Source organism: Symphodus melops, assembly GCF_947650265.1.
Source record: "Symphodus melops genome assembly, chromosome: 2".
NCBI lineage: Eukaryota > Metazoa > Chordata > Actinopteri > Labriformes > Labridae > Symphodus > Symphodus melops.
Window position 1 is genome coordinate 5,819,191 of NC_136692.1, and position 16,802 is coordinate 5,835,992.

Genomic DNA, 16,802 nt, shown 5'->3' on the forward strand with positions numbered 1-16,802 from the left:
TCTTGGGGGGCGATACACCGACAAAATGGTTACCCAAATATACGTTGATGGGTTACCCAAATAAATGTTCAATAAATAAATGTTTTGTTTTTGTTGTCATGTGTCCCTTTTAACTTCTTCATACCTCCATAAATGTTTACTTTTCAATCTGTGTAACAGCCTCTTGTGCCGTGTCTGTTCATTATAGACGATCTTTGTCTAAAACTTGGACCGTGTCGCGCTCACTTTAAACGTCATCTCGCATAGTTTATTTTTATAATAGTTTAGACTTTCTCGATACGACGCAACCTTTGAAACGCTTAAGAGGCGAGTAGTTTTTATTTGTAGCGTATTTCTCTAATATTCCATCATATTTAGCTAAATAGCACTGCATTTATAAATGACAAACTCTTACAACTTTGCCCAAGGTTTACGTCGCACAAATTGACGTCAGAGTCAATTTGCCACCGGGAAGCGTTTGAATTAAGGGTGATTTTACGATGCGACATAAACTCAAACAAATCAAGAAATGTGAAGATGCTACACCCCAAAACAAAAACACTGTGCGGACGCCAGAAAAAGTCCCCTGCAACATCTCTAAAGGACACACATCAAGCAGATGTTGCAGCACTCTTGCAGCCGAGGAGGACTTGTTGTGGCACACAAGACGTTCAAATTGCTCCAATTTTTTTGCACAAATCACAGCACAGCAAGGTTAAACGGAGCTGTGATGGGAAGCTGGATCAGTGTGAAGACAGGCTGCAGGAATCAGAGCTCCCTCCTCAGGGTAAAGATGTGCAACAGCTGGAAAATCCCAGACAACGACTTTCAGCAGTGTCTCATCTGACAAGGACAAAGGGGTCCTGTAGAGATAAGCTTTCAGTCTCAGTTCTGCACAGTTGTCTGGAAGAAATCCAAACATGTAACCCTGCATTTCCAGTTCATTCAGTGTTCAGGACTTTGCAGAAGAAAGTGAGTGAGGGGCTGCACACTTTCAGATCCAAAGGTGAGATTTAGAGACTTTATTTTATAATTCTGAATAACCTCAGTTTAACTTAACAAAGCCATCCCCATCTCATTGTACTTGAGTGTGTGTTTATTAAAATCAAACATACCTTCCTTTCTTTCAAAAGTAGAAAACGGCCCCAACCTCGGCTCCCCAAATAGCCGCTTAAAGGAGAAGAGAAAACGCAGGAATGAAAGCTCGGAGAGGGTGCCCAAGCGTCTCAGGTCTGGTGTCACTGCAGATGCTGCTGCTGCTGCTGGTATGGATCCCTGTCAAACACCTCCACAAAGTGTCCAGAAAAGTCCTGTCCTGACCGGGAAAAACAAGTCCCGATTAAACAGGCTGAGTCGCACACACAGACTGAGGCAGCAAAGTGGAAGCAGACCAGGCCTGGTGAATCCCAGTGAGCTGAATTCTGGACTGATGACCCACAACGAATGTGACAGCAAGTCCCTCAAAATCTCTCACAGTCCCCAAACAGGTACATGTTTCTATCTATGCAACGTTGCCACCTTTAAATAGCAGAATTGACCTTTTTTTTTCATCTAGATTCAAGTTATGAGGATGTTCTCTGGACAGACAAATACAGTCCTCAGCACTCAGGGGAAGTCATAGGCAACTCTGTGTCTGTGAATAAACTGCAAAGGTGAGTTTGATGTGATGAGTCTGTCGCCCTTTCGCTAATGCATCTGAAATCAGTCAAAGTGTTTTTCTTGAGTTCAGCTGGTTGAAGAAATGGAAACAAAGGGCCGACTGTGAGGAAAGGAGAAACATGGAGGAAAGAAAACGAGAAGAAGACAGCAGTGGTATGATCTGGCTTTATTCACACTTTAACATCCTCCTTTAACGATGTAGTTTCTCATGTTTTAAATGCTGACGTGAACCTGCTTATCTTTTGGTAAGCACATGACTTTTTAAATGTAGCACAAAGTTTTTCACGTGTGCTGTGTTTGGTTGTGAAAGCGTGACGAGTGTCATCTTGTGCAGGCTCATGGGACTGTGGAGACTTCCTGGGTGAAGCTGGGGCAGAGGAGGAGCCGCTGTGTAACACCATGCTCATCAGAGGACCTCCAGGTGTGGGCAAGACGGCTTCTGTGTACGCGTGTGCCCAGGAGCTCGGCTTCAAGGTCGGAATCACACTTGAACAATACCTTTGAATCCTTGTTGTTATAGGCTGATCATCTAAATCCATTTTCATTGTTTAAATGTGAGCTTGAGGTAGTTGGGTACATCACAGACAGGTTGTACCAAGCAGCAATCTCCACTGTTGAGAAATGAAGCCAGAAGTGCAAAAACAACCGTAGTTCCTTGAGTGACCACTTGGAGCCTTGAGCCAAGCAGTCCGTTAAATCTCACATGAGATGTCAACGTTTGCAGCAGAAATGAACATGATTACAACCTGGCTCAAACTGCGTTTATTGTTTCATTATCTCATTTCTTTGTTGGCACCCGCTGTGCAGTGGGTTACTTTATTCACAACATGTGATGTTGATTTGACTGATTTGTACCTCCTGTTTGCCTCTTCATTCAATTCAAGTCAAGAAACATTATTTGTCTGCGGAGGGCAATTTCAAACATCGCTAGATTGATCAGAAGTTAGGAATCATCTTTCTTTTTTTTAACCTCATCATTCACAGGTATTTGAGGTGAACTGCTCCTCGCAGCGGAGTGGGCACCACGTTCTGTCTCAGCTGAAGGAAGCTACCCAGTCCCACCTAGTGGAGATGTCTGGGAAAGACCCGCTGAAACCAACTTACTTTAGCAACTACAGCTGCACTGCAAAAGCTGACACTTTAACTGGTAGGACTCAGATTACTTTTTATTTTATTTTAAATGCAGATATTTGTCCAAAATCCTCCGTCTAGCTTACCATAGAGTCTAAATATGAGCAGTTTGTTTACCTTACTTCAAACAAGAATGCACCACACATATTCTGTGAAACACCTGCTTCTTCTCTGGTTTGAATATATGTTAGTGGACTGTGAAACATACTCTCTTCTTCAACAGGCAAAACAGTGACTCCAAGAAATGTCACCTCCTCCTCCTCCTCCTCAAAAAAGAGAGCAGCTCAGAGCTTCGGCCGCTCAGCTCGCAAAAGAAAAGCTAACCCAGCCGCAGGGACTTTGGCCAACTACTTTAAGATGAAGAACAAAGCCGATGTCTTACACTCTGGTGGCCCGTCACCATCTGGAATACCAGAGGGCAAGAAATCAGGCAACCAAACCAGCGGCTGTGATCAAAGCGTGCCACAGAAGAAGAAAACAGCCACGTCGCTCATTCTGTTTGAGGAGGTAAAGCCTACACCGTAAAACGTGTTTTTCATGGATACAAGACCGAACACCACATATGTTTGTTCTGGACTGAAAGGTTTGCAACTGTCTGCTCCCGCAGGTCGATGTCATATTTGATGATGACGTTGGCTTCCTCGCCGCCATCAAGACTTTCATGGCAACCACTAAAAGACCTGTAATTCTGACCACCAACGGTAAACACAAACACATGCTGTCATTTTAAGGGTTTAAAGGATTTAAAGACAAGATGTGATACAAAAAATAAATGTCTTCCACAGACTCCTCATTCAGAGAGAGATTCAGCTGCTGCATGGAAGAAGTCATTTACAAAGCTCCATCAGAGGTAAGATAACAAAAGAGACTGTTCTGTGTCTACTATGTAAATGCAAATAAGGATACAACAGGCAAGTATCAAAAGGCAGTTAAAGCTAGAAAGCAATAAAACTATAAAAGTGAAATAAAAGATAAAAAGTCAATAAGATGAGAACAATATAAGAAAGAAGGGGGGACGCATACTGTAGGAGACACAGACTGTATAAAAAGAGGGACATCACAACTGGTGAAAGTGAAGCCAAAACATTTGACTCTCCCCCAACTGACTTGTTACAGTGTAGGTCATAAGATCTGCCTCCTCCATGTTAACAGATGGATCATGGGTCAAATTTTGAATTGAAAATACATGTTAAATAATTTGTTTGTCAAACATGGTTTTTGTAATCATAGTTAGTTCTTGCGTTGACGTGTGTCCAAGAGTTCATTTCTGGGTTGAAGTTAAACTTTAATTATTTATTAGATGCTATAGAAAGTCACGATTAACCGCCATGTTGACAAATGTAGCTCTTAAGGCGCTGTGTGCCCCAGATGATCAGACAAGGTCGAAGAACGGTGAAGTCAAGAACTTTCTATGAACATGAGTTTCTTTATTTAAAACGACACAGGAACCTTTTCTCCTGTTGACTGTAGACTGTAGGTTGTTTTATTGATACATTTAAGCTGATCTGTAACGCACGTATCTTGGCTCTAAATAGGGATTTTCAGCAGCTACTCATCTGGCTTGAATTTTATACATCAGAAGGAAATGGAGATGTAACGTCCATATTTATATAAAATCAGTGTTGATGTTCCATTAAACAATCGGACACTTGCTAAATAATTTTATCAAATATATGCAAAACAATAACCTTGCTTGTCGTAAACTCCTTCCATCTTTTCCAAGGTGAATGTGTGCAGCTACCTCCAGCTGGTGGCTTTGGCTGAGAATGTGCGTCTGCAGTCGGAAGATGTTAGCAGCCTCCTCAGGCTGTCCAGAGGTGACATCAGACGCAGCCTGCTGCAGCTGCAGCTGTGGGTGAAAAGCAGAGGAGGCCGGCTTAAAGAGCCTGTTGATGTAAAGTGTAAGTTACTTTCAATAAATCCTCATCAAGATCCTTTCCCGACAAGGACCAATGACTACTTTTTCAATTACTTTATCTAGACAGGAGTGTTTCTGAAAGTGGGAACAACTTCGGCTCCCAACTTCCTCAATGTGACACCGGCTGCTCTGCTAGCATGCTGGGTCTTCAATCTGCAACACCCGAAAAACTACAAAACCTTTTACAGGTAAGTATTCATTCCTCACCTTGTGTGTAGTAGCGCCAAACGTTAAACACATTCCCATGTGAATATTTTCTTTTCTTCTTCAGTGTCAGTTCTGGTCTGAAGTCGACATGAGTGAGCTCCTGAGGCTGCTGGCTGAGAGCTGGAGAAGAGCTGTGCCTTTTCTTTACTGCAACCTGGAGCTCCTTCTACCCACCAGCAACATGGACACTGCAGTCTGTTCCCTCAACACCAGAACTAGTCCTGTGCTGCAGAGTGAGGTGGCTCCCTCTCACAGTCATCCTCGCATCCTGCAGCTGGATGAAGATGTCAGTCCAAAGGTGTCAGACGCAGACGGAAAACCATGTAGAATTACCTCGAGGCTGAGCAGAAGGAAATACACAAAACCAGTGATCGACACAACTTCATCTGCCGACATGGAGAAAAATATCCCGCGAGTATCATCATTGTCACCGAGAGCCCAAAGTTCAGGAGAAAACACTGAAAAACCTGCAGCCAAGGTGGTGACTGACGGTTTGGACACACTGACCAACTTTTTTGATCTCATGTCTTACATTGATGCCACAATTCCTGCTGCCATGCCTGTTGTGTCAGGCTCATGCAAACCCGAGGCGTTTGTCTGGACAGGAGCGGAGATAAAGGACGGCTTGTTGGATGAGATGAGAGAGGAGGAGGAGGGGGGCAGGAGTTTGAGCCAGGAGAGGATGTTGGATATTCAGGCTGCTGTAGAGGGCTTAGGGTCTCACAGGTGTTGTTGTTGTTGGCAGTCTATGGTGTGGCGTGAAGCCCAAAAACATAGACGGGAAGTAGGAGACACAGAGTGGCTGAGGCTGCTGGAGAGACTGACACCACCTGACTCACTGAAAAGACGGGGCCTAAGCTTTACTTTTCAACCTCTGTGTGCACCAAGGTGAGTCTCTTCTCCATCGCAGCTTATTAAAAGTGATTAAGAGTTGGCATTATAATCTGTTAGACGTACGGTTTTATATGTTTGTACCCTGTCATATTCATGGCTGTCCCCTGCAGCCTGTCCCAAAGGAGGTACGAGCTGAGCAGAAAGGTGCTGTGTAGTAAATCTTTCAGCCTGCTGGGGAACAGGAGAGCTGTTGGTGTCGACTACATGCCCCTCCTCCGCTGCATCTGTCGCTTTCAGAGAGCACATCAACACTCGGAGAAGCCCCTCAGGTGAGACTGACACTGAACTGATTTAATTCTAATCAAGTTGTAACCTGTCATCAGATCCAAAAGTGAATACTTCATGAATCCTTTTTTTTAAGGTCACATATTATCCTTTCAAAGATTTAAAATAGGTGTCAAGCTTCCCAAATCCCTGAAGATCCTGAATTTGATCATGCCTATAAACCCCTCTATTTCAGCCCTGCTCAGAACAGGCTGTTTCTGTGTCTGTCGCTTTAAATGCAAATAAGCTGTCTGGCCACGCCCCTCTCAGGAAGGGCTTCATTGGCTCGGGCTTTCTCGCACCATATCTTAATGTTCACGGTCTGAAGGCAGAAAGTTGCACCTGCCGGAGGGGTTACTGCCCTTTGTGATGTCATGAAGTGAAAATCTCCAAACTGCCTGTTTGAGCACATTTTCTGAAAAGTGGAGCAGGAGAAAATGGAGAGGATAGATCCATGACATTAAAGTCTGTATTTTACTGATTACTGATTTACTAACAGAAAAACTGTATTCTAAACCTTTAAAATGATGCATCTCCCAAATAAGGAGTCTGAACTACGTCAAGAACTGCCGCCTGGGCCTCTCGAAGTCGACCATTCAACTCCTGTCTGAAGAGTTTCTGTAAAGAGACTAGAGACAATACAGCCTCACATCCTCACTGTGCTCAGTATTTATTTATTGTGAATTTCCTGAAAACTGTCTTTGCCCAACACAGGGAACTTTTTACATGTATGTGCAACTATGAAAAGTAAATAAACAATCTATTTTTATAATTTAAAAAATCTATTTCTGAGCACCATAATTATTCAGATAGTAATGTGGGTTACTTGTGACAATAGTGCAGAGTTTAGCACAAACAAGAGAGGGGACAAAGGCTGATCACAGAGATTACTTTATGCAAAACAACAAAATAGATTGACATCCCTGACACTCAGCATCCAAAATAACAGTGGGAAGAGTATTTCTTGTAACAGTGACGATGTAGGATATATGAACCACCACCAGATCTGTTCAAAGGTTAAACAGTTCCTGTCTGGAGATTTGTTTGAGGGGCTGTAGTGCGTGTTCACAGCAGAGGTCGCTCCATGTGCCGGCTAGCTGGACGACTGACTGAGCAGCTCGTAAAAAGCCACGGCCTGAAGCAGCGCGTCACAAAGTTCCTCCCCTCCTCTCCTGCTGCCCAGCTGGAAAGCGTTCCTGTACTTCATCAGCAGCTCTGGAGGGAAGTTAATCCTAGGAAGCTTCTGCGTCACAGACTCGGTCATCATCTGTTGCACTGCCTGCGCCCCGCTGGTCCGCGACTCCCCCACCATGAGTCCGAAGTGACGTCCTACAGCGGGACGCATCATGTTCAAAACTCTGCAGAGAAAGAAAGAAAAGTTAACAAAAAAAAAATCTGCAACGCATCCCCTAAAACAAAATGTCACTTGAACCACCTGGGAGGAATGTTAGAGTCCGGAGGAGTGTTTCTGGGCTCCAGCAGAGCGAACAGCATGGCCTCCACAGTCCTCATGTGGGCCATGATGGGGAACAGAGCCGTATTCTGGACTGAGATGGAGGATTTCTCTATTATGTAGAAGTCTGCAGACGGGAGAAGTGTCACTAACGCAGATACCTAGTGGCGGAACAAAAAGAAATAGTACATGCACTTGATACCCTACCAGGACTCGATCCAGAATGTTGAGGTAAACACAATGGCTGTTGCTTCTTGTAGTCGTACTCACATCATTCAAGTAAGCGGAGGCCATGTAAGTCCCCCTCAAGAAATTTGGACAAACCAGCTGCTGCCAGTCCAGTACAGTCATCCCTCGGTCAACATGAGCCCAGGCAATTTTTTGAGTCCCGCAGACTATAGAGACAACGGCATTGGCATCCTGAGAAAACAAATACAGAATCATACATGTGAATATATATATATATATATATATATATATATATATATTTATTTTTTTTAGTTAAACATTTTGATTGACTTAGGAAATGACAAGACAGGAACCTTACATGGCTGTTCAATGTCAGCGTCTAAGGTGGTGTTTTCATTCATGCTGAGTTTTGTTTGTTTAGATTGAGATGACCTCAAGTTAAATCTAATCGCGTCAGTCCACACACAGGTGGGAACAAAATTCAAAGTTTAACCGGTAAAGGACGATGTTAAAAAATGCCACCATGGCAAATTCTTCAAACTTGATTACCTCCTTTTTCTCGAAACTTCTAGGGATTACCAATTGTTTGTTATTCTGTATCCCTGAGAAAGTCTTTGAAGAAGTAAAATACTGAAGTGTAAATGTAACAGCCTCTGAAACACATCCAGACCTATTGTCTCATCCCTGAACAAGCCATGTAAGGTTCCTGGGTACGATGGCCGTGCTTTCATAACAGTTTGATGCAGTCATATGATGAAGCACGAGTGCTCTGATAAACTGCTCCAGAATTTTTTTGCTTTCAGGGATTATTTTGGATTAAGGAGGGACATATGTTGGGAACAAAGATACTGTTACGTGAAGAACAACAGATTGGCAAAGAAGCTCTGATATATATAGTTATTATGCTGCCTTTAATTTGTGTTTATTAATGAACAATGCACGTCACTTATTGTCCTCACAACGTGCACAGCTACTGTGTAATCTAATGTGAAAGAGCAGAGCCATAAAGAAGCTGAGTGGACATATTCTGTAGTCTGCTGACAGAGTTAATTCTTGGCTACCCAGACACTTGTTGAGGTGTTTTTTTTGACATTACACAATCCAAACAAAACCTGACCTCCAACCACGACCTGTCAATCTCTGGCCTGATGAACTTGGCCAGCTGGATTTTCACTTTCTTCTCCTTCTTCACGGGGTTGAGGATGGAGTTGAACACCGTGACTGCGCTCTTGTGCTTGAGCAGAGGCACATTCACCACACTCTCCAGGGTTTTAAAGGGTCCATGTTTAGTCCTGTACTCCACGATGTTGAGCGACTTGCGGCCTCTGAGGAGCTTCACGCCGGCCAGCTCGGCCGGGGTGGCGTTGTTCAGCAGCTGGAGGATGGTGTGCTTCTGATCGGAGGTGTAGCACGCGTCCAGCGGTCTGGTGTCCTCTTCGCAGGAGGTGAGGGGGGAGAGGGTGGAGTCCAGGGTTTCGAACCCAGCCACGGGGACCCTGCTCCGCCAGCAGCACGTGCACTGGAGATAGCGCAGCTCGAGGTCAGGCAGGGCCGCGTGCTGAGGGCGACGGAACAACCCGGACCGTCCTGCATAATGACCTGCAGCAAAACATGACATGATATAATATAAGAGATGAGTTTAAAAAGTCACATCAAGAAAACGTGCACAGCACATTAAGTTAAAGCTGTCAGGTCAGGAAAAACTAATTAAGTCTTACTGCAATAACGCTTACTTATCCTGGGTAAAAAGTTAAACAATTATCATTAAAACGTTCTAAATCAACACATGCCGGCTTTAATTGTATGTGAATAAAATTGTGCTGACAGGAAGTAGAAGGGAATTTAAATACGTACTTCTCTGAGCGACCGTCGATAAGAACCGCCGAGCGACCCACATATTCTTTAACTTAGATTAATTATTCAATATTTTTTTGGGGGAAATCATTATGGAAAATGAACATTTTTGCCCTTCGGTTGTTGTCCGACCATTCCCAGCTGGTCGGCGGGAAACTACAACACCACTGAGATTGGTTCCGATTTGTTGCTTCTTCTTTCTCTTCTAATAGTTTGAGAACTAACTTATTAACAGCAATGTAGCGCCACCCAGTGTTTGGCAGTGTGTAGAGACAAACTATTAAATCAAAGGACTGCTTATAGTCCCGATATAAAATGTCTAATAGAGAGCTATATTTATAGCCTATGTCTTTTTCATGGTTAAGATAACTGTGAGGGAATGTGTTCACAAGATTGTGCTGTACTGTTCATAGTATCCCCACAAATGACCAGCGGTTATATAAAGTAAGAAGCCTACATGAAATAAAGTCATTTAGTAAGAACTTTTGGGTACTCCAGCCTTTACTTGAGAGGATTTATTTGAGGACACTCATTGTGATGTGCAGTGTAGATTATAAGGTCTATGGTTGGGTCTAGGCAGAAATTCACTGGGGGCCCCTCCAAACAGCTGACATTAGTATTTTTCATTTTCTTTAATCATTCCCAAACAAAAAATTCCAATTGCAATAATGTATGCAATGCTTATCAGGGCACTGAAAGTGTGCTATCAGATGGGGCCCCATTAGGAAGGCAACATTTTTTAGGTTTGCATTCTCTGCCATCAGTGTGTGAATGGGTAGGTAGGTGTAACCTGCAGTGTAAAAAGCCATTGGGTTGTCAGAAAAATAGAAATAATCTTTTTTAACCCTTTATTTTGCAGCATTTTCCCACAGAAACAGTTTATGATTTTTAAACAGCAAAATATGATTTTGTCAAAATTGCTTACATTTTTAATTTGTGTGACCTCTAGCAGCTTATGAAAACTGTTTTGTCAACATTGATGCATCACTAATAGAGGTTCTTTTCTCGCATCAAAATACATTTTCAATGATGTGAGTTAATTTAAAAAGGTCTGGATAGTTTACCAATTCTGCCACCACAGCCTCAGTTTGATAATAACCCTCAATAATGAGGACTGCATTTTATTTTTACTGCTTTAGCTTCTCCCCCCCCCCCCCCCCCCACAAACACACACACACACACACACACACTTTTCCTTTCAAAACTTGTGGTTTGTCTTTTACAGTTTTCTTCATCGACAGAGTGAAGACTTTTCTGGTGAATTGCAAAACAAGACACATTTTTAACATTCCTTCTTCATCAACTTTTTGTCAGTAGTTTCAGCATTTAGCAAACCAAATCATCAAAATAAAACTCTAAACTTGTTATTAATCAGTGACTACACTGTAGAAGTTATTTGCTGTCCATATGAGCCTATCAGCCGAATTCTGTAATTCAATCACCGCAGCTTCATACTGGGGCTTGTTTCACTTCCTTTCTCTGTTATTTCTGGACCTCTGCATTTGTGTGCCGAACAATAAATGATGCTGTGCTGCTAAGAGGAAATGCTGGCTTGCTGGCTGCTGAGAAAAACTGGTGTGTTTTCACCTGCTTCAGAGCAGAAAGGCTTTGTGCTGATCAATATGGATTTGATACTTTGCGTCTCTTCTGTTGGGACTTGAATGTCAGTCTGACAGAAGCTTCACTTATGGCCAGTCTGGAGAGAAATAACAAAATCCTGCTTGATTTGGTGCGACAGCCTGGTAACAACGTCTGTGCTGACTGTGGGGCTCCTGGTGAGTACACTTAAAACTAAAACCTCTAAAGAAAGAACATGTTTATTAATTCAAGTCTTAAGAATGGGGATGAGTTACCTCCACATTAAACTACAAGAAACAAACTCTAATGATGAAAATATTTCATAATACATTTTGTAAATAATCTCTCTGAAGGGGAAGTGATGGTCTGCTGTGTTTCCTGGCACAGAATGTAAAATGAGAGAAATCTAAACCTTATAGATCCTTTAAATTCAATGATCAATGTACAATAGGATTTGTAGAGCGGAGCAGATTAGCCTCTAAGAATTCATCGTGCTGTGATCTCTCTTTACTGCTCAAACTGATAACTCTTTGTACTGTTGCTTCTTGGTGTAAGACTCTTTTTTTTCTCTCTCACAGAGCCCGACTGGGCCTCCTGTACTCTTGGTGTGTTTGTGTGCCTGAACTGTTCAGGTTTACATCGTAATTTACCCACTCTCAACAGAGTGAAATCTATCCGCCTGGATCTTTGGGAGGATTCACTTGTCGAGGTATAGGTTTGTGTGCATTTTTTTTTTTTTTTTAAATGTGTTTATAAATGTATGCTTTATTAGATAGGACAGTAGATAGAGTAGGAAACCAGAGAGAAAGAGACAGTGGGAAATGATCTGACTTAAACCCTGACTGACTGCCTGCTTGCTTGGAGGACTATAGCCTATGTACATGGGTTGCTATTATTTACTCATTTAGTTTACACACAGAAATATTGAATGAATGACTGAAAGTCATCCTGTCATGTCTGCAGGGGAATTGACCGAGCACACACTAAACATGAAACATGAATAATGACAAAGAAACAGAGCACTGCATGGTTACATGTGAGTCATGTAGGCAGTCTGTACCAAAACGATGCTGTGGATCTATTTTGATTTTGTGATATTGTACAGGCCACTTCAGACAAATCTACTTTTATATGAACTGTCCGTATTTGAACTATTTACCTCCCTGTGGTTACAGTTCATGCAGGAAAGGGGAAATTCTACAGCCAAAACCATTTTTGAAAAGTGTGTCCCTGCTTTCTACTACCAGCCACATCAGAAGGACTGCATGTGAGTCACTGTCAGCACGTTCACCTTCGGTTCACATCGTTACTGCAGAGGAAGTAAGAAGTGGACAATCAACATATGGTGTATTTAGTGAATGGGAGTGGAGAGCTACAGAAAGAGGAACTAATGTTTTAACTTTGACTCTGGAGTGAATATTAACAGCCAGCTCGCAGCTCTGTAGCTCCTCAAGTGGGGGCCCTTCTGGTTCGTTCCAAAGTGGCCGCTCAAAAGGACATGGTGCTTTATCTATCAGGGCCCCTCGTCTTAGGATCAACCTGCCTGAGGACACACACGGCCCAGTGACATCTTTAAAATCACTTTTTAAGACTCACTTTAATGTGATGAAATTTTCTTCTGATTTTCTTTTTATCGTCTATTTACTTAAATAAAAATCTTATTTCTTCCTTTTCCTCAGATCGCTTTGTTTCACAAATATCCTCATTTTTCTTTGTGTTGCTTTTATTTCCTTTTCTTTATTTCATACATTTGTTTATATTTTTTCTCTCTTGCCTTTATCTGATTTTAATTTCTGTCTACCGGTACATATTTTTGCTTGCTTTTATCGTGTTTTCTTTTATTTCTTGAAGGCTTTAGGTAATTGTTTAAATTATATTTATCATTGCTTTATTTCACTCTTTTTTTCTCTTTTTACTTTTTAAAAAAATGTTCTTTGAGTTAGAGATCAACTGGGGTAACAACATTTTCAATATACAGTACATCTTAGCCATCTAACCCTCTTTTCAGTTATTTTGATGTTGTTTGGGTTCATTTGTTTTCTTCTAATGTACGTTACTGCTCGTATGTAAAATCACTCTGTAGACCCTTATTAATGACAGGTCTTTGTCTATTTTACTTTAGTGTGAGTTTAAACTGGGCTTTGCTTTGCTTTCAGAGTGCTTAAAGAGCAATGGATCAAAGCGAAGTATGAAAGAAAAGAATTCACTGGAGAAAACTGCTACCAGCAGACTTACAGCTCAGGTCATCATTGTACTCACAACAAAATATTCTTTTTTTATCAGAAACACATTTTACTTTTCATTTGACTCTGCATGCAGTTTGGTTGGTTTAAAAAGCCCTTTTTTTAATTTGATCCATGTAAAGCAGACCTGTTTGAGGCTGTACTGTGGAAGAAGGGCAAAGATAACAAGCAGTTTCTAAAGAGGACCTTCCTGCTGTCCCGGAAAGACTTCACCCTAAAGTACTTCATTAAAGAGGATGTGAGTAATAGCCCTTTTGCAGTGTCATCATCTTATCCACTTTTCTTTTTTTTAATTTGTTAACCTTTTTTTTTAAATCAAATTAAAGTCCAAGGCTCCCAAAGCTATAATCTCCATGAAGGACCTGAATGCAGTTTTCCAGCCAGAGAAAATCGGTCACGCTCACGGTCTACAGATCTCCTACCTGCAGGATGAACGCACGAGGAATCTGTTTGTGTATCACGAGAGTGGACATGTAAGCACCCCTGTCACTCACTGTTTGTTTTAACTAAAGCTTCAAACTGAAAGAACTTTTTAGACAGGCTTGTTTCACAGATATAACATTTCTACTGTTCCTCTCTTATGCTTTAAAGGTTATTGTGTCCTTGTTCAATGCTATACGTGCAACACGCTTGTCTTACCTCCAGAAGAAACATCCCACTCTTCAAACCAATGAAGTGAGACCCATTTCCAAAAGATTCATCTCACAAAGATTCTCAGATTGTCTTTAAAACTTGATTGGTTAACCGTATTTATATTTGTATTTATACTCGTATTTCTTTGCACAGTTGATGCCTCAGATTACAAGACACTGCCTGAAGGAGGGATACATGGAGAAAACTGGCCCAACGGTCTGTCACCTGTTGAATTTAGAAAAGAATACATTTGATGCACTATGCCTTGTTTTAGTTGATAGTGAATATGATTCTTTTTCTTTTTCATGACTGTATCACCTTGTTGGTTTGTTTGTTTGTTTGTTTTTTAAGCAACGGGAGCCCTTCAAGAAGAGGTGGTTCACGCTGTGCTCATTAAACAGGAAGCTTCTTTACTTCAAAACTCCTCTGGTAATCAAAAATGACTCTGAAGAAATGAGTTCACGATTAAGCAATGATTGGGGCTTCTTTAAGTGTGTTTCTGTGTCCACCGTCTCTGTCAGGATGCCACAGAGCTTGGGGCTGTCTTTATCGGCACAGAGGGCCACAGTTACTCTGTTTCGGAGTTCAGCGGGCGGAGCTCGAGGGGAGGTCGCTGGCACTGTGGCATCACGCTGCAGACTCCGGGCAGGGAGTTTGTGTTCATGTGCGAGGTGGAGCAGGAGCAGAGGGAGTGGCTGGAGGCCTTCAAAAAGGTCATCTCTAAGCCCATGACCCCTGAGGACTACTCTAGTAAGCTGCTGTTAAGAACATCTCAAATGAATCTGTGTGTCTATCTTAAACCTGGCTATTTCAGACACTAGAGAAGCCACAATATAGCCTAAATAGCATTTTTTGTTTTTGTTTAGATTTCTTCAAATACGGCTCTAAAAAGCTCAATATTAAAAAGTCAAAAGACATTTAAAAACAACCTATTGGAGTTTTTTGTGAATGCCTATAAGGCAGACTCAGGGCTTAAAATAATGTCAGGGTTATATCGATGAAAATACAGAATCAGGTACATTGAAGAAAAAAAAATGGAGAAGGAAACTAATACATAAGCCTACTCAAAATACTGATATCTTTGATGTTTTTATCCAATGTTTCCAAGAGCTGCTGCGATGAGGACTACAGCCTCCATACAAGCTTCATAACCGCTAAACTATCAGCACCCGAATACTGTGCATTTTAATGAAGGATAACAAGCTCCATCTCATGGAGGATTATAAGATTATTTGATCACAACTAATCAGAAATCTCACAGCTTTGTATCAGCTGATGGAGGGATTGTGGATCCCAGTAAGCTCATCATTATCACCTGTTTTGAACCACTCCATACTTGAAGAATGGAGGAATGTATTTAGGACAAATGTTACCTTTTTACAGAGCACAGTTTGTCGTTTTGTTTTGTTTCTTTTTGTTTTGTTTTATAATTGTATTGTTAAAAAGTGAAATGAAATTATGGAACAGATATTGGCTGAATAATTTAGTCCATGTGATTCCAAATAATGTTAAGAAACTTAAGTAAAGAATCTGTATGTGTATCTAACTTTTTCCTGTTGTTAATAGATGAAGCCACCTTGCGGAGGGGGAAATGAAGATCCTTTGGGACAAAAAGGGACGGCTGCCTTACTCCCAGAAGATGCTTGAGAACCTTTTGTTTGGATAAATCAACTTTATAGACAGGACTTCACACGGGCGTCAAACGATTAACTCAAACACTTTGCTTGGACTACAGTGTCTGTGATTCAAACTCAGCGAGGACACCAAGCTTCATAAAATCTGTGCACATAAGAAACTGTTTCCTCAACTATGATGACACCACAAAAAAGAGTTCCTAGTTCCCATTTTTTATTTATGAGAAAACGAGGATAAGGTTTTTTTGTATAGGTAATGTTTTTTTATGACTAAGTTTGCACATTTTGAAAAGATTTGGTTCACACTATTAATCTGCACCACTAAAGGCTGTACAATAATCAATACATATCAATACAATACAAGCTTTGATTCGTATATGTGTCATGGATGACGTTTCAGGTAATTTGATTGTTTGGAGAATTCTAAAGCACAACACACACCAAAACACACGCACGTTCTTAGGTTTGGTTTGTGTGTGTCAGTCTGATGAGTTTTACACCAAACATTTTCTGCAACCATTCACATAAAACGTGCTGACAAAATTAACCATTTAGTATTACTTGTAGGCTTCCTGACGTGTGTGTTCCTTATTTTCTGCATCTCCACTCAATATCATAGGTAAAATTACACTTTAAATCCATTACATACACTTGATACCTTGGATGTAAATATGGGATGATAGATATATAACTTTATTAATCCATTTGAGAAGAAACGAATAAATGACAATGCTGAATTATTCTAAACTTTTATAGTTTGCCACAGCAGTCTGAGCGGACCCTTGGAAAAGTATCTGCTCCTTTGGTTAATGGAGATCCAAATAAATAAATGAAGTATCTAAGTAATAGAATTAAATATAGAATATGAGATTAATAAATGAAGGGATAACGCCAAATAAAAAGCATTAAAAAAATATGCAATACAATGTAATTTAAAAAAAAATCAATGTGTATTTTTTAAACAAGTGAACAGTTATGAAAATAGTTGTAATTATTCCTTTTTATTTCTGTTATTTTTTGACTCTATATCTTATTTTGTTATTATTATAATTATAATTAAATATCTATATTTTTGTTATGGCTGAACTCCCACCCCAAAGAGTCAAGAAGCTCACAGCAGCTCTACAAATATCATCGAATAAACTAACAAACCAAGAAAAACTTAA

At 41.0% G+C, this 16,802-nt stretch overlaps 3 protein-coding genes across 6 annotated transcripts; 2 read left to right on the forward strand and 1 right to left on the reverse strand.

Moving 5' to 3' along the window:
• Nucleotides 1–234: 234 nt before the first annotated feature.
• atad5b (ATPase family AAA domain containing 5b) lies at nucleotides 235–6,709 on the forward strand. 3 transcript variants are annotated; one of them, XM_079338286.1, is made up of 14 exons: nucleotides 235–985; nucleotides 1,113–1,466; nucleotides 1,535–1,631; nucleotides 1,709–1,788; nucleotides 1,973–2,112; nucleotides 2,623–2,785; nucleotides 2,993–3,276; nucleotides 3,377–3,470; nucleotides 3,555–3,619; nucleotides 4,493–4,670; nucleotides 4,751–4,875; nucleotides 4,959–5,782; nucleotides 5,899–6,057; nucleotides 6,598–6,709. In XM_079338286.1, exons 1-14 carry the CDS (start codon nucleotides 517–519, stop codon nucleotides 6,674–6,676), a joined length of 3,111 nt encoding a protein of 1,036 aa, XP_079194412.1. In that variant the 5' UTR covers nucleotides 235–516; the 3' UTR covers nucleotides 6,677–6,709. The 3 variants fall into 3 exon arrangements, with proteins under 3 accessions (XP_079194412.1, XP_079194410.1, XP_079194411.1); XM_079338284.1 differs by having other exon boundaries at nucleotides 236–985; nucleotides 1,709–1,791; XM_079338285.1 differs by having other exon boundaries at nucleotides 236–985; nucleotides 1,116–1,466; nucleotides 1,709–1,791.
• On the reverse strand, nucleotides 6,707–9,761 carry tefm (transcription elongation factor, mitochondrial). Its single transcript, XM_079338287.1, has 5 exons — nucleotides 9,549–9,761; nucleotides 8,812–9,293; nucleotides 7,776–7,925; nucleotides 7,488–7,666; nucleotides 6,707–7,410 (listed from the first exon to the last, which is right to left on the reverse strand). The coding sequence occupies exons 1-5, from the start codon at nucleotides 9,589–9,591 to the stop codon at nucleotides 7,146–7,148; spliced, it is 1,119 nt and encodes a 372-aa protein (XP_079194413.1). The 5' UTR covers nucleotides 9,592–9,761; the 3' UTR covers nucleotides 6,707–7,145.
• A 1,251-nt stretch (nucleotides 9,762–11,012) lies between these two features.
• On the forward strand, nucleotides 11,013–16,227 carry LOC306818077 (arf-GAP with dual PH domain-containing protein 2-like). 2 transcript variants are annotated; one of them, XM_079335447.1, is made up of 11 exons: nucleotides 11,013–11,323; nucleotides 11,705–11,835; nucleotides 12,302–12,393; nucleotides 13,283–13,368; nucleotides 13,492–13,607; nucleotides 13,696–13,842; nucleotides 13,961–14,044; nucleotides 14,156–14,218; nucleotides 14,354–14,431; nucleotides 14,524–14,752; nucleotides 15,569–16,227. In XM_079335447.1, exons 1-11 carry the CDS (start codon nucleotides 11,236–11,238, stop codon nucleotides 15,595–15,597), a joined length of 1,143 nt encoding a protein of 380 aa, XP_079191573.1. In that variant the 5' UTR covers nucleotides 11,013–11,235; the 3' UTR covers nucleotides 15,598–16,227. The 2 variants fall into 2 exon arrangements, with proteins under 2 accessions (XP_079191573.1, XP_079191574.1); XM_079335448.1 differs by having other exon boundaries at nucleotides 13,495–13,607.
• Nucleotides 16,228–16,802: the final 575 nt, after the last annotated feature.

What these genes read in the sequence shown, in the direction of transcription:
- atad5b (XM_079338284.1), top strand. Translation starts at nt 517, where the DNA reads ATGCTACACCCCAAAACAAAAACACTGTGCGGACGCCAGAAAAAGTCC. An exon ending in TCTGTGAATAAACTGCAAAG is followed by an intron (nt 1,632 to 1,708) that starts GTGAGTTTGATG and finishes TCTTGAGTTCAG; the next exon opens with CTGGTTGAAGAAATGGAAAC. An exon ending in CGCTCATTCTGTTTGAGGAG is followed by an intron (nt 3,277 to 3,376) that starts GTAAAGCCTACA and finishes CTGCTCCCGCAG; the next exon opens with GTCGATGTCATATTTGATGA.
- tefm (XM_079338287.1), bottom strand. Translation starts at nt 9,591, where the DNA reads ATGTGGGTCGCTCGGCGGTTCTTATCGACGGTCGCTCAGAGAA. An exon ending in ATCGACGGTCGCTCAGAGAA is followed by an intron (nt 9,294 to 9,548) that starts GTACGTATTTAA and finishes GTTTTGCTGCAG; the next exon opens with GTCATTATGCAGGACGGTCC. An exon ending in CCTCCGCTTACTTGAATGAT is followed by an intron (nt 7,667 to 7,775) that starts GTGAGTACGACT and finishes TTCCGCCACTAG; the next exon opens with GTATCTGCGTTAGTGACACT.
- LOC306818077 (XM_079335447.1), top strand. Translation starts at nt 11,236, where the DNA reads ATGGCCAGTCTGGAGAGAAATAACAAAATCCTGCTTGATTTGGTGCGA. An exon ending in TGCTGACTGTGGGGCTCCTG is followed by an intron (nt 11,324 to 11,704) that starts GTGAGTACACTT and finishes TCTCTCTCACAG; the next exon opens with AGCCCGACTGGGCCTCCTGT. An exon ending in GGGAGGATTCACTTGTCGAG is followed by an intron (nt 11,836 to 12,301) that starts GTATAGGTTTGT and finishes CTGTGGTTACAG; the next exon opens with TTCATGCAGGAAAGGGGAAA.